A 15,237-nucleotide genomic window follows, 5' to 3' on the forward strand; every position below is an offset into this window, starting at 1 on the left:
AATGTTAAAGAGCAACATAGTGCCTTGTTTTAGCTTGAACACATCCCCCTCACTTAACTCAACTCCAGACTCACCACATCATCAGGAGATTTGATTTGTGTTTTTAAATGTGTTGCCCAGATCACAGTTAACATAACATTGCCTTGGACTTCAGGACTGTGTGAAGTACTGTACAAGGCAGCATCACAGATCTTAAAAACAGATTTTGTTTTGGTCTACAGGGCAGCATTACTCAATTTTCATTATACATTATAGACTGGGGCCAGAATCAGTTGATATTAATATAGTATAATAAAGTGACATATACTGTATACATGTACATATAATTTACTAACTGAAAAAAGAGGATTTAGTATTAAGTTACTAATCTGAATCTCCTGTCACTTTACCTCAGCCTCAATTTAAAAAGAAAAGTACTCAGGATAGTGGGCGGCCAGCTGTTATTTTGAAAAACCCCCCACATTTTTTTTTAAAAGAAAGGGGGTGGGGTGGTAGGTTTTCAGGAAGTGTAAGGGAGGAGAGATGGGGAATGTCTGCTGGGTGGTAAATAATTAAACACAATGGACTTTCACACCTGTAGCCCAGGCGCACAATGTAAATGTAGGAGTGTGCCCTTTCATCGGCCTTCCTGTGTTACTGAGACCTTTTAAGCATTTAGGTTTGGGTATTTTTAACCTCCTGTGTGCATGACATTTAACCACAAGAAGAAAAAAAGGAAAAACAATGGTGTTCTCTAAACACATATGAAAACAATGTCTTTCACCTTCATGCACAGAGGTGGAAGAATGTACTTAATGCTGCAAAAACATGACTGATATGACTGGTATAGAGGGAGAGAAGTCTAACTTTTTCATAAAACATTTAATATGGAGCTTAAAAAGTAATAAGTGATTATGAGCATTATTAGTTGAGACTGCAACTGGACTCACTTTCTGATGTATCACAGAAAATGCATGCTCCCACGTTCTGACGCGCATATGTATTACCATGATTACCAAATGATGCAACAATGTTTATACAGACCGCTTAGGACAGTGGTTCCCATACATTATATAGTGACCCTGGAATTGTTAATACTTAGGCTGGATCTCCTTTTTCTTTGTTGGGTTGAGTTTGCATTCGCACTACAACCAAAAGCTGGTTGTTTCAACCATTTATCCATTACTTTTGGCTATATATTTAGATTTTTGCTGCTAGATTGCTTACTAGTTTACTACTTTCCAGGTGCGCCTGCTGAAGTACTCCTGGGGTACAAATACCCCTCCCATTGGGAATCACTTCTTGCCAGTTGCCAGTTGCCAGTGTCAAGCCCCCCGACCCCTTTTGGCCCCTCTAATTTGACTGCTGGTAAATGCAAATTCCAAGGTCTTTGCCAATTTAATAGCATAAAATCAGAATACTGTATTGCTTTTTAGCTATTAGGAGCCCAAATCCTATGGCTAGTCAGGCAAACAATTCTGTTATGTTTTGCCGATCAATGATCGGCGTCGTTATATAAGAAAAAAAATAAAGAAATAGGGGTTGATAAGTGTCCTTTCAGTGAAACGAACCAAGTGGCATAAACTGATGTACCGTATTGAATCTTCAGGTAATGTATTTCTGACATCTGTCACTTTTTATGTTGTAAAGACAGAAGTAATTACATCGCTGTGGTGAAGCAACCCGCTGTCTCTATTTTGATAGCCATTTGTGCTTATTACGCAACCTTTTACTGCCAGCTGAGAAGTAGAAAACAGGTTGGTATTAGCCCAGCTTCCTACAAAGTCCATTATTAGAATTTTGGTCAGCTCAATTTATGTTAATTATTAGCGTTAAAAAACTAGGTCTGGGTTTAAAAAAAACATTTTCCAATTCAATTTGATTCATTTGAATTATCCGATAGATTCATAAAATCTGAGATCGATCTTTTAATATATGCCTTTTCCCGTGGATGCATGAAGCTTTAATCCCGTTAGATCTTGTGTCCATATAGCCTAGCATTTTGTTCTGGCAGAGAAACGCAGGCAGGGCACTGGAGTGAAGTGCATGTGCGACAACCAGATTGACATTAGCTAGATAGATAAAAAGAGAAAAAAAAGGCACCCAGGTCAGAAAGTGGTGTTTAAAGGGTCAATTCTTATGTAAACATTACTATTTTTAATAATGCACCAGGTCAGAGGGTTTCTTGTACAATTTACAGCATTAGTTCTCTGAGAATCTCTTTTATATCCAAGCAAAATTGGTATTGTTACTAAAATATCCCTAACCGAATCAATACTGAATCGAATCCTTGTGAATCGGAATTGAATTGATTCGGGAAATCAGTGGCGATACCCAGCTCTGTAAAATACCCTCTGCTCCCCAGTCTTTCGGGTGAACAGAATGTTGAACCAAACTGTGTTTTATGGTCATATTTTTTTTTCACAGTAAAAACTTTAGTCACACCATCACTAATTCTCTTTTCTGATTCGCGTCGATCTACAGGCCCAATCGGCACACATGCCATTTTCTCAGTAACATCACCAACTAACCTGTGATGAAGTGTTTGCCACAGAGGTACACGTATTGAATGGCCGGGACTCACAGTTTACCATTTTCATCTTCTCTGTGGATGGCCTGAAGCCACAGATCTCTTCTTTTACTGTCCTTCGCTCTTTGGGGGGAGGGGATTTTATTGTAAACTAGGGGTTTTTTGTTTTGTTTGACGTGCAAAATGCAACGCAGCAGCTTTTAGGCATGGTGCTACTAGTTTATTCAATTTGGTGAAGGCACTTTTGCAGCGCTTGTTTTCCCCCAAAAGGGGGGCGTGGTCGTTCTGAAGACAGGAAGGTGACGTATGCCTGCTCTCATCTATGGGACGCACGGGGCTGCCAGAAAGCCTTAAGGAAGTCAGGTGACGTAGTGTAATGAGCGACATAAAGAGCAAGAAAGTCCGCCTGTGGAGGTGGTGGGGGGGTTCGTGTCCCGTGTGAAACCAAAAGTTATCATTGAGTTATTAAAAGTTTTACGTTATGTTATGTTACAAGTCACGTTACGTGACTTCCTACTAACACCTACAGACGCTTAAGGGTACCATGTGCGTCTGTATACAACGCCGAGGGGCGTGACAAAACGTCGGCATGTGACGCCCTGGGAATGAGAACGGGTTGTAATTACACATAAACATGCTGCAGCACTTTAAAAATTAGTCATCTGAGTGGTTCCCCTGTGCGAATACACAGAAAATAGGAACACTGGAAAAAAGGCGGGTAAGCGCATAAAATCTCTTCCTCTCTCTCACCCTCTGGATGTTGTGCTCACAAACACATGGGACCTGTCTCCCTTTTCCCATAATAACCGGTCAGAGGGAGCAGAGACTTCAAAAACAAACCACTCCGCCCCCGCCCCCTGTGTCTTGTTGCCAGCTGCATCTCTCCTCGACAAAGAGCGGCGTCATCTACCACAAGGAAATGAAAAAATCTGTCAATTCTGCCTGCGCTCAAGTCAAGAGAGCTCAGTCCAATCAAACTGTAGATGAAAACTCAGTCAATCCTGGCCTGTGTATTTCACTAGAAAGCCCGAGTCAATTTTATGCAAAAGCAGAAGTGATGCGGTACAAGAAGCTGCTCTTGACCTACATAGCTCTTCCACAATTCCTTCCCCAATAGAGAGGAGGAGATCACAGGAAGCTGGAAGCAAGGGGACAAGCCTTATTAACCACCACTGCACAGGAATAAAGCAGTGCACTGTGGGTAGAGGGGAAAAAAACAAAGCAGAGTGGTGCTTGTGGAGCGATAAAGACGAGAGTACAGGAGATTGTGCTGGATGTGGTCCAGCATTCAGCACTCATACAAGTCTTGAGAGAAAATCAGAACGTGCAGCAAGAGAGCATGGATAGAGTGAAATATTTTTGGAAAATCTAGAGGAAGTGTTGATGATGTGCTTTGGTCAAGTTCTCAAGTCCTGACGTGCATATGGAACATTGTCTTTCAGCCAAGTTCCTTGTAAAAAATGGTTTGGGTTTGTTGGAAAAAGAGCGCTCAAAAAACCCAATCCCAGACCAGAACGCTGAGCCGAGGCCATTCTCGGAGGCTGCTCTCACACAGAAGCGGCACTCAACAAAAATTCCACACAAATTATACAGGCCAGGCCGAGCTTCGATGCTTTTGTAATTGCCTGTGCAGCCCTGCCCAGAAAAGAAAAGAAAAAAAAAAAAATCTGGGCCTTGATGATGACCAAGAAGAGCAGACAGACAACAAAAGGAGAAAGTGTGTGGTTTGTCAGCGACAAAGGACAAAAGACAGAACGTGTTCATGTCTCATGGTCACCGTCACTGGCCGTCTACATGCACACAATAAAAACATATACACCACAACCTGGTTGCATGGGTTAGACTTATTCACACAAGTCAGCAGCCCAAAAATCCGTCATTATAAAGTCATGATCTACAAGCAAGCATCACTCAAACCCACAGAACTTTATTTTAAATTCTAGTCAACATCCCAGAGCCATTGATACCAAAAATACGACACCGAATTACATAGAAATGTGGAGAAAATGCTGCACAAGACATCTACAAATTCCCATTTAAAAGTAATGGTGCAGCAATTCTGGGTTTGAGTGTTAACTGAGTACTGAGTCCGGATATGGTCTGAGGTATGTTCTGATACCTTGGACTGCTTTAGGCGGCTCTTAAAAACCCATCTTTATAGGGAAGCCCTTTTATAGATCTCCATCCCTGTCTTGTGTTTTGGTTTGTTTCAGTTTGATTTTGCGGTGTGTTTTGTATTGTAATATATCTATTTATTTATGCATTTATATTTTGTGTGTGTGTGTAGCACTTTGTAACTGTGTGTTTTAAAAAGTGCTATACAAATAAAGCTTTACTTACTTACCTACTACTACCAATATGGTAGTTGAAAGAGTTTCAGTCCCAATACCAAAGCAACAGGCAAACAGGCTTTTCTACAAAACTATTTTTTTCATTTAACAAAAGTAGCCAATGTCAAAAGTTGTCTAAATACAAGAACTTTGCCTAAATAAAATAAGTCTAAAACTGGAAAAAAAGGACCAAACTACCAACAAGTATTGAAGTTCAACACCCAGCCCTGCACAGTGCAAATGTGTTATAGTTTCAATAAATTGACTATGGAGTCTTTGCATTTGCTGGTCACTGTTTCCACTTGATAAAATCATGAGTAGCCTGAGTTTCTTGCCCTGATTGTAAGAGGTGGTTGGATTTACTTGGAGAGCAGAGGATTACAGCCGACCAGGTCAAGGAAACAGGACTGCAGGCCAACGTCTGAGAGGCTGAGACACCAGCCTACACTGAAGAGCTGCCAAAAGGCTGAAAATATTCAGCATTAAGAGGCGCGATGTGCTGCTTTGTAGATCACAAAGGGTAGGGTTGTGATGTAACTGGATGCATCCTATACCTGTGGAAATGCTTTTTTTATGTTTAACATTTCCAATTTGTTAGAGTACAGCAGACTAAGAGGAAGGGTGAGGGATGACGTGCACCTACGCTGGACTTAAACCTAGGATGACGTGGTTCAATACTCCACACCCTGATCATCTGAAACTGATGCACCTAATGATGTGTTATGTTAAAATTCAAGCCACAGGCTGGGATCTTTGGCTGTCAAGAGCAACATAAACACCGCCATGCTGAAAATAATGCTCGACACTCAGGCTGATCCAGAGCAGAATGTGAAAGCAGCCTGCAGCAACTCGCAAAATTAATTAGAAACATTCTCTGATATTTAATTAATCCCTAATACAGATGAAACAGGAGCAATTTGCAGCAAGACCTTGGCCAAGCAAGCACCAGATATCTGATTATGACTGTAAAATAACTGTGATGCCCAAAATACAAACTTTGCTATCATTTAATTATGATTTAGGACCAGGCCTGGGAATATCTCAGCTTTGAACAAAAAACAAACAAACAAACAGATGAATTCAACTGTAAAAGAACCAATGAATTTGTTCCTCAAAGCTGGCCCGAATCCCCGCGCTAAATTCTGAGAACTGAATACAGCCTTGATGAGATTGTTCAGTCAATAGGCTTGGAGGGCCACCTAACCCAATAATACACTCTGCGACAAATAACATGCCTTTGTGGGACGGCAATCCACAGCAAAAAGCCCTGCGTGTCGTTCCAAGTGGCTGTGTAAACACACGCTTTCAATCCATCAGGCCTGAGAGCAGGTCAAGTGATGGGACGTGGAGATTTAGAGTAGCAGACACACTCACACAACAACACATGAAAATAACTGTGAGGAACTAACCATAAGGTGGAAATGCTGCCTGAATCCTTAAAAAGCACAGGAGTGTGCTGGCTTGGCTAAAGAACAATAAAGTGACAGATGCACGGAGATAAAAAAGAAAACAAAAACAGAGCCTTTCCTGTGTGCCGCTCGACTACTAAATTTAGATCAGAGGAAACTTTAATGATCCCCCTGGGAAGATTTGGCACATGTTATGCGTAAGATTGTAAGCACACAATAATATTCCTACTTACTGCGTGCTGCAGTGTTGATGTCTTTATTTTCATTGAGGAACAATGATCTATCAATTAGGGCTGCAAATAACGATTATTTTCATTATTGATGAATCTGTCTTGTGTGTTGTTGATTAACTGACTTATCGGTTAGTCTTTCAAATGTCAGAAAATATTTAAAAATGCCCATCACAAACTCCCAGAGACTAAGGTGATGTCTTCGCATGGCTTGTTTTGTCCATGAAACAGTCTAGACCCCAAAGATATTCAGTTACCACTGATATAAAACAGAGAAAAGCACGAATCCTCATATTTGCAGCTGTTTTGTGGGCATTTTTGCATGATATATGACTTAAATTATTAGTTGATAATCAAAATGGTTAGATTAGTCAATTAATAAATGTGTATCCCCTACAAGCTCAGAGTACTACTGTAAAAACCTGTCAACAAAGCCACAAAGTTCGGTTCAGTTTTTGCTCTCACCTTCTTGCCCGTGGAGCCCGTCTTGGAGAGGCAGGACTTCGCAAGGGAAAGGTACCCGCCGATGACTTCAATCTCCTCCACAGCGGGGTAGCGTTTCTTCAGCAGGGAGCCCAGCTGAGCGTACGGGGCCTGTGGGGGTGCAGACCCTGGTGGAGCCTCACTTGAGGCTTCCTGCTGGGGCTCAGGTGAGCTTGGCTGGGCCTCGGGCTCCACCCTACGTTTAGGCACCACAGTGAAGGTGTTCCCCTTTCTCCTCTGCACCATGGGGCTGGGAGCAGGGACACGCAGCGGGGGCTCCACTTCAATGTCGTCTATGTTTGTTACAGGAAGATGATCCACGGGAGGTTGTTCTGGAGCCGGGGAGGGGGTAAAAGGGATAGGAGACGGGGCAGGGGAGTCTGAGGGAACCGGAGAGAAGGAAGGTGAAGATGGGACAGCCGGAGAAGAGGGGGGTGAAGACAGAGCAGGTGGAGAGGAGGGACCTGGGGTTTGAGCAGGAGATGGAGGCAAAGGTTCTGAGGTCGGAGGAGGAGCAGGACTTGTGGCAACAGAAGGAGATGGTTCAGGCTTGGATGGCCTCGCCAGCCTCTCGACATCCTTCTCCTTCTGCAGTTTCTCCTCATTCCTCTTTGAGGGTGTCACAGTGGACAAAGGGGCGTGGGAGGTTGGCACACCTGGCGTGGGCACCTCTGCCACTCTGTGGGAGGGGGAAGACTTGACGGGGCTGGACGGAACCGGGTTGCCTGTTGCAGATGAGGCAGCAAGACGGCGCTTGGGGATGACTGTGAAGGAGTTTCTGGACTGCAGGCGCAGGTTTGCGAGGGCCCGTGCCTGGGTGTCCCCATCAGGAATTCGGGCGAGGTCTGGCTTTGGGGAGGGACAGATCTCAAAGTCAGGTGAGGAGCACGACACCTTGGATGAGATGGGGCTTGAGGGGGACTCGGCACGGGCACGAAGGATCTCCGGAGAGCATGGCACCTTGGGTTTGGGTGGCACCTCGGCGCTCTCCCAGTCTCTCTCTCTGGTGGTCTTGGTTTGCCCCCTGTCTGTCTCATCTCTGGGGGTGACAGCTGTGTCACGGCCTCCACTCTCCTCAAACCGCTGACGGAAGGAAGACACAGACTGAGGAGGGCTGCCCAGCTCAGAGACAGCTGGCTGCGGCTTTGGTTTGGAAGACCAGGGACTCTGGAAGACAGGTGACGATGGCTGGCTGCTGCACGGGCTGCTGACCGACGGGCCTAGCCTGGGCTTTGGCACCAGATCTGGCTGTGGCTTGGACCAGAGTCTTGGCCTGCTGCTGGCACTGCAGTCCAGGTCGAGCAGGTTCTCTGTGCTGTGGGACTTCTTCTGCAGCTTCCCGTAGTTGCTGTCAAACTTCTGCAGCATCCGGCTAACCCTGCCTTGACCCTCACCTGTCTCATATGATAGAACCTCATGATCAGGGCGGCCCAGGGTGCTCAAGTTCTCCTCACTCTTGCTTAATGTGGTGTCATAAATTACCACTTCCTTGGCTCTTATCTCAGTAACAGCACTCCCTCTCCGGTCCAGGAGGTCGTTCAGTGAGCTATAACTACTGACACCGTTTTGTTGCCATTTAGACCCGGTTTGTACCCCTCCAGCTTCCGGGAAGTAATCCGGATCCGACTCAATTATGATAATATTCTCAGCGCGGATGGTCCGTATACCGGGTACGCTGCCGTACAGCTCCAGGATGTGCTGGACCGGACGAGCGGCGTTTTCTCGGTCCTGTCGCCTCCTCCGCTCCTTCTCCAGCTTGATGAACGGGTTCTCCTCCAGCGGGCCGAGGCTTTCCTGTAGCACCAAGCTCTCCTGTCTGTAGTCCTCCCTCGAAATCGTTCTCTCCGCGGCCGTCGGCCGTGGCTCTTTGTTGTTCGCGAAGTGTTGGCTGGCTGTGGTGATGGAATAGTTCCGACCGGACCCGCCGCTCGGTCCGCTGTCACTCGTGGGTATGCTGCTACCACTGCCATTCACATTTCCCGTCAACTCGCCGTTAACCCGCTGCGGGCCCGCACCGCCGGGGCTTGTCTCCGCGGAACCAGCTCCTCCAGACCCGCCGCCCTTCGCTTTCCTCCTCTCCAGGATCTCTCGCTTCCAGGCCGGCATCCTCGGGCTCTCTTGCCCGGCCTCTTGGCGGAGGACGCGTACCTCTCCTCCGCCAGACATTTCGGAGGGTTGTTTGGAGGGGATAAAGAGGAGAGAGGAAGGCTCCGAGGCGGTTTTGCCGCGGTCCGGTGCGGCTCTAAAACCTGTATCCGGCTCTGACTGTACCTGCAGCACCGCACACTCACACACACATCCCTACAGTCTATTTTTTCTCTCTCCTCTCCCTCTGCTTTCTCACTCCCTGGCTCCCTCTCTCCACACAGCCCCTGAATGCGGCCCCGCCCCTCCGCAGCAGCACGAGCGGCTTCGGCAGTCCCATCCGCTACTTGATTGGTCGTTATGATTTACAGACACGCCCCCTCCCTTTCTGTAGAACGCCGCACATTGACGCAAACCACTCCCGTTTCTATTGTTGACTGGGCAAGCAATGCCTGTCAATCAAAAGTGTTGCGTTCAGGTTCAACCCGCCCCTCCCTTTTTTGTTTAACGTTAATATAATTAACGCTATCAGTGGATGTATCTACTATTGACCGATTAAATATAGATTTTTTGTCAGTATTGTTTGTACCCATACACTGCTCCATTTAATGTTTAATTATTAGAAGTACTAATTATTTAATTAAAATCATAAGCACGTCGTTAGACTTGCAAGACAAAATTCGTCTACCACAATAGAAATGTAGTTACTATTATTATTGTTAAAATCCTGTAAGAACTTAATTTATCTCTATTGTATCTATGTAGCCTACTGAATAGTGCTTTCTTTGTGCTTAATTTTAAACATGATCAATGTTGCAGACTATGCTGAAGCCCTAACTTGTTTTTGTTCAGGTGCGATAAGTAGGAAATATCCAGTGCCGGGTGGGGGCTGACGACTGTTCATTAAGCATTTGCCGGTGATGCCACCTGTCGATAATCCGGCTGCAGTAAACACACGCTGCACATGAATCAGCACTAAGAGGGCTATTCTTGGGTACTACAAGAGATTACCATACCTCATCAAACATTTATCACCGAACCATAATTAAGAGCAACAAGCCTGAAGTGCACAGTGGAAGAAAATAACCAAATGCATAAAAGAAAATGTACCTTTGTCTGCACTTCAAAGTTGGTTTGAAAGAAATGAAAGAACAACTGGTGTAGCTATAATTGAGGACACAAGTCACGTCCTCGGTAACATTTTTGGGAATTTGAGAAAAAGGAGTTTTCATTCTATCACAGACAGATATTTCTTTGGGGGCTAATATTTATGGACTGTTTTAATCAGTAATATTACACGCACAAAACATTAAATTCCACTGATTTAAGACTTAATCCATCACTGAACATGTCTACATGCAACAATAATGCTGGCTAATCTTTGACAAAACCCAGTGTGACGCATCTTCTTGAAGTCTGTAAACTGATTTTCACACCGTGCTGATTTACTGTAAAACGGAAGCAGGAAACAATTTAAAAACAAAAACAAGTTTTGATTTGGTTGATGATGTACGGCCTTTATATATGTGCCAAAACGTGCTAAAAGAGAAATGTCGGTATACCACGCCCATTTAAAAAGGCCAGTAGCGCCTCCTTGTGGCCAGGCAGACCAAGTTACAGACTAGATATCTCTACCCCACTTAAATATTCATTAGACGACATTGGTTAAATGTCGATGGTTTATTTACATGTATATACAGATGACAATAAGGGTGCCGTAACAAGAACATAAATAAGATTTGGTGAATTTCTTTTCAAAAATCAACATATACATGTTACACAGAAATTCATATGGGGAATTATCTTAAAATGAGGCATTAAATACATGCGGTACCTATGCAAGGTAGGATCGAACACAGATCAAATACATTACATATTGTACAGATAAACAGCAATATCCAGCGAAGACGTGTGCACACAATTGACTGCTTGTGGAAATCACATTCAGTTCTTCTACATTGGGGTGAGACTGTGAGCGGACAGCAAGTTTCAGAACCAGCTTCGTGCTGTTCAGACCATTCTCACTGATGGAATTGGCAAGCTAGGCAACTTGGGGGGGCAACAAAGTGAGACACAAGATAATAAACCTAACCAAATTTTGTTGGCAAGCAATGTCTTCCACTTGGAAAAAGCAACAAAGCTGCAGCAATTCCTTGAACTCCGTTACCCATGACAGTTGCCCAAAAAGGTGCCTAGGGCATTACAGCCTTTCGGTTTCACCAGTTCATTAAAGTTGTGTGCACATGTGCATTAAAACATAACTCTGGTATAAATTTTCCTCATGGCTCATTGTCTACCATTGACTGAACAATGTAAAACACATCATGTCCCAAATACATATATTTACTGCTCTGACTATGTATTCCTAAAAGTATCAAAAACATACAGCCATAATCCATCCTAACGAAAAGGGGGTTCAGAAAAATTGGGACAAACCATTGATTCATTGGTATTCGTTGTCTAGGTACAATTTACTTCCATTCAGTCTTCAGAATCAACTAAAGGTTCACTGTAGCAATAGGCTTTCCACAACATTTTCCACAACATGGCTGCAGAGATTTGCTCCCATTCAGCCATAAGAGCATTAGTGAGGTCCAACACTGATGTTGAGTGATAAGGTCTGGCTCACAGTCCAGTTCCAGTTCATCCCAAAGGTGTTAAATGAGGTTGAGGTCAGGGCTCTGTGCAGGCGGGCCCAATTTTTCCACATTAAACTGGGAGAACCATTTCTTTATGGACCTGGCTTCGTGCACGAGAGCACTGTCATGTCGAAACAGGAAAGGAGCTTTTCCCAAACTGTTGCCACAAAGTTGGAAACGCACTCTTGTCTAAAATATAACTGTATGCTGTAGCAGTAAGATTTCCTTTCATTGGAACGGGAAAGGGGTCCAAACCAGGAAAAACAGCCCCAGACCAAATGTACACACATCTATATGGACAGGAGGGTCCACATACTTTGTGTATATAGTGTATTTTACCATTTAGCAACACACAGAGTAGATTGTCCACTTCTTTTTTTGAAATACTGCATGATAACTTATGCGAGCAGTGAAAATTTGTGTTAAATTGTATTGAAGCTCTTAGAAACACAAATTATAGAAAATTGGATTCTGGTGAGGCCTGGAACATGTGTCTGAAAAACTCACAATTGCTTTTTTTTTTGGGTAAAAATGGTGGCAATGAACCAAAAGAAAAATTACACCATTGTTATGCTTCAAATCTCTAACAGCAGATGAAGATTGCTCTCTGTTCATGTGTTGTCGGTGATGTGAAAGCACAACCACTAACTGCCGCTGCTCAGTTGACACGACATGCTCGTATCATCAGCAGCTGCAGCAGGATGAACAGCGGGGAGACGATGAGGCCAAACCACAGGTCTCTGGCTTGCTCCTGCTCCGCCAGCTTCTGGCACAGCAGCACCTCACACACCAGCTTCAGGCTGAGTACCGTCAGCACCCAGAGGAGCCGCAGCACCGCAAGACGCTTCTCATTCTCCCGGTAAAGACGGATGGACACGATGGCTGTGAAGTAGGTGCTGAGGCCGTCTGCAGCAAACAGCGGGACGAACACCAGCCACCAGCTCAGCGTGGGGGTGAACATGTCAGCTCGCAGAGCAACCAGCATGCTAAAGACCAGCAACGCTAGCAGGTGGAGGAAGAGTTCAAAGGTGGCAAAGCCCAGCCACTGGACCAGTTCCCTCAGGGAGAACAGCATAGCTGAGGACGGCAGGGTCTTCAACCAGGGACGGACTGACTGAGGACGGCCGAGTCACGCACTGGGCAGCCCTGGTTAGGAGTGAAAGTGCTCCAGAGTTAGGGTGGCAGAGGGTCGAGGTGAAAAGTTTTTTGATTATGACTGGGCAGGAAAGGTGAGGTACTGCAGAGATGACCCACTTCACTCTTGGCTACATCTTCCAATCCACCCTGGTCTCAGCCTCTCTGGAAACCCTTCCTTATGTATGATAAGGAAAACATGACATTAGAAAAGAGGATATAATGTGCTACATCTGACAGAATTGATGAAGAAAACAACTAGACATACACCCACACACTGTCTGTTACTGAAAAAAGGAGACAGGGCCCAAATCTTAGAAAAGAGGATATAATGTGCTACATCTGACAGAATTGATGAAGAAAACAACTAGACATACACCCACACACTGTCTGTTACTGAAAAAAGGAGACAGGGCCCAAATCTCTCAAAACATCTAACTAAATTAGGAAACAGCTAGTGACGATAGGCAGTGATTTCAGCTATCTTTCTCCATCATTTCATCACATTGTCAGTACAGTATTTAGCCTGATTAACCTCAGTTAGATACCAGTTGATACTGGTAGATTGGGTTTAAAATGACATGAGTGAAATTAACGTTAACGTTACAGGTCGAGTCGAGCTACAATTACATCAATGATAGAGACTGTAGCCGATCCTTGTACTACAATGTAAGCTAACCACAGACAGTCAGAGACGATACAGCTCATCTAATTTCCAACACAACGCACGTATAAGCATGTACAAAATGTATTTTACTGTGACCACACATTGCTGTACCTTAATAACAGTCAAGCGTTTTCTCCTCCATCTAGCTGGATGCGAAACAGTCAGTACAGAAGGCTAACAAGCCGTTAGCATCGCAGCTTGGGGTTTTTTCTCACCTTCTGAGAAATCTCGCGATAAGAGTAAACCTGGATTGTACGGTGGCCGAAAAGACAATCTTTTTGTTTATGCCCTTTTTTTAATCCATTTGTGTGCCATCAATTCCACCTGTTATAATCATCAGACGCCGTATGTTATTTTTTACGTATGGATATAATAACAATATAATAATTACAATTTGATTTGTTTCTTTATATCGTTCCGGCTTAATGTAAACATGACTCCAGCCAGTAGGTGGCGGTAGTGCACAGTCACGTAGCCCGCGAACCGTGGGTCAAAATCAAAGAAGAAACACTGTCACTTGACTGAACCTCCATAGACTGAACGTGTGGAGAAGTCGGCAACTCTCATCGTCACAGGTAAGCACGCTGTCTTTATTTAGTATGTGTGCATGTTTGTATATGTACAGTATGTGTTTTTATTCATGTTTTCTGGTTGTAATTTGACATATTTAAGATATTAGTTGCTGCTGCCCACGTCCATTAACTCACATAGTTTGTACCAAGGTATTTTCCCAGCCAAGGTGACAAAATGACATGTTGTAATAGTAACTTAACTGTTAAAGTAAACGTAGCACACGAGCAAACACACACACACACACACACACACACCTGTTAAAAGGCAATTGCAGCGGTCAAGCTATATCGAATTAAATCTCACTACTCCATGTAACAGAAATGGCTTGTCATCTTAAAGTTGCAGTTTGGCATTTACTACTGCAACTTTGCTTCATATCCGAGGTCATACATTTACGGAAATAATATACGAGGGTAAGATCAGATCATGTTAGCATTACAGATATACAGTATTTAATATCCCAACATGTTATATGTCATGTGATGTTGTGCATTTCTTACTATTATGAGTCCTGTATTTTCTTTTCATGTTAAATCTAATCAGTGTCTGTATGTTTTACTTGTGACCTGCCCAAGTGACCGATGTCACTACGCTAACTCTGGTACAGTACATTACAGGACAATTGTGGTCCACTGTTATGAATTACAGGAGATCAAACTCTTGACATGTGTGAAGGGAAAAAAACCCCCTGAAAATACTGAATCATTAGTTTGGACAACAGAAATTTGTAAAATCATAACATTGTCATACCATCACAATCTGATTTACTGAGTGTACAAAGCCAGATAATGATAATATTGACTAATCGCCCAGCCTTATTGTCCCTTGCAACAATGTATTCATAATTCCAGAAAATGATCTTGCTGTGAAAAATGTGGAGGAATGTAATGTCCTGGGTGCTCAGAAAACGCATGTGCATGGAGGAAAAAATGGTGAAACATTGGCCATTAAGATCAAATGCCTATAAAGAAGTCTGCATCCTGCTTACTCTGCAGTGAGACAGAGCCAAGCCGCTGTTTAGAGAAGCAGCATCACGCATGCCTGGTCAATTTTAACGGTGACTGAGCTGAGGTGAAGAGTGTGAGAGCGGCGATTTGGCTCTGCTCGTGAACTAAAGACAAAACAGAACCTGACCTGTTCCTTGTGTTACGTTCTGTGTTTTATCACTAATGGTCTCT

General features: G+C 44.0%; 3 protein-coding genes across 4 annotated transcripts in view; 1 reads left to right on the top strand and 2 right to left on the bottom strand.

Annotated features, from left to right (window-relative positions):
* tprn (taperin) overlaps positions 1-9,361 on the bottom strand; it is a 30,925-nt gene extending 21,564 nt beyond the window's left edge. Inside the window, exon 1 of the mRNA XM_044175103.1 lies at positions 6,944-9,361. Coding sequence (XP_044031038.1) covers positions 6,944-9,127 — 2,184 coding nt within the window. The 5' untranslated portion in view covers positions 9,128-9,361. The remainder of the gene's footprint in view (positions 1-6,943) is intronic.
* A 1,350-nt stretch (positions 9,362-10,711) lies between these two features.
* On the bottom strand, positions 10,712-13,753 carry tmem203 (transmembrane protein 203). Of its 2 annotated transcripts, none has more exons than XM_044175109.1 (2): positions 13,598-13,753; positions 10,712-12,997 (listed from the first exon to the last, which is right to left on the bottom strand). In XM_044175109.1, the coding sequence occupies exon 2, from the start codon at positions 12,758-12,760 to the stop codon at positions 12,344-12,346; it is 417 nt and encodes a 138-aa protein (XP_044031044.1). In that variant the 5' UTR covers positions 12,761-12,997; positions 13,598-13,753; the 3' UTR covers positions 10,712-12,343. The 2 variants fall into 2 exon arrangements, with proteins under 2 accessions (XP_044031044.1, XP_044031045.1); XM_044175110.1 differs by having other exon boundaries at positions 10,712-12,993; positions 13,598-13,732.
* Positions 13,754-13,912: 159 nt separating this feature from the next.
* The window catches only part of alad (aminolevulinate dehydratase), a 9,951-nt gene continuing 8,626 nt past the window's right edge, over positions 13,913-15,237 (top strand). The window contains exon 1 of the mRNA XM_044175104.1: positions 13,913-14,061. The gene's annotated coding sequence lies outside the window, so the exon portion shown is untranslated. The remainder of the gene's footprint in view (positions 14,062-15,237) is intronic.

Source organism: Siniperca chuatsi, linkage group LG18 (genome assembly GCF_020085105.1).
Source record: "Siniperca chuatsi isolate FFG_IHB_CAS linkage group LG18, ASM2008510v1, whole genome shotgun sequence".
Taxonomy (NCBI): Eukaryota; Metazoa; Chordata; class Actinopteri; order Centrarchiformes; family Sinipercidae; genus Siniperca; species Siniperca chuatsi.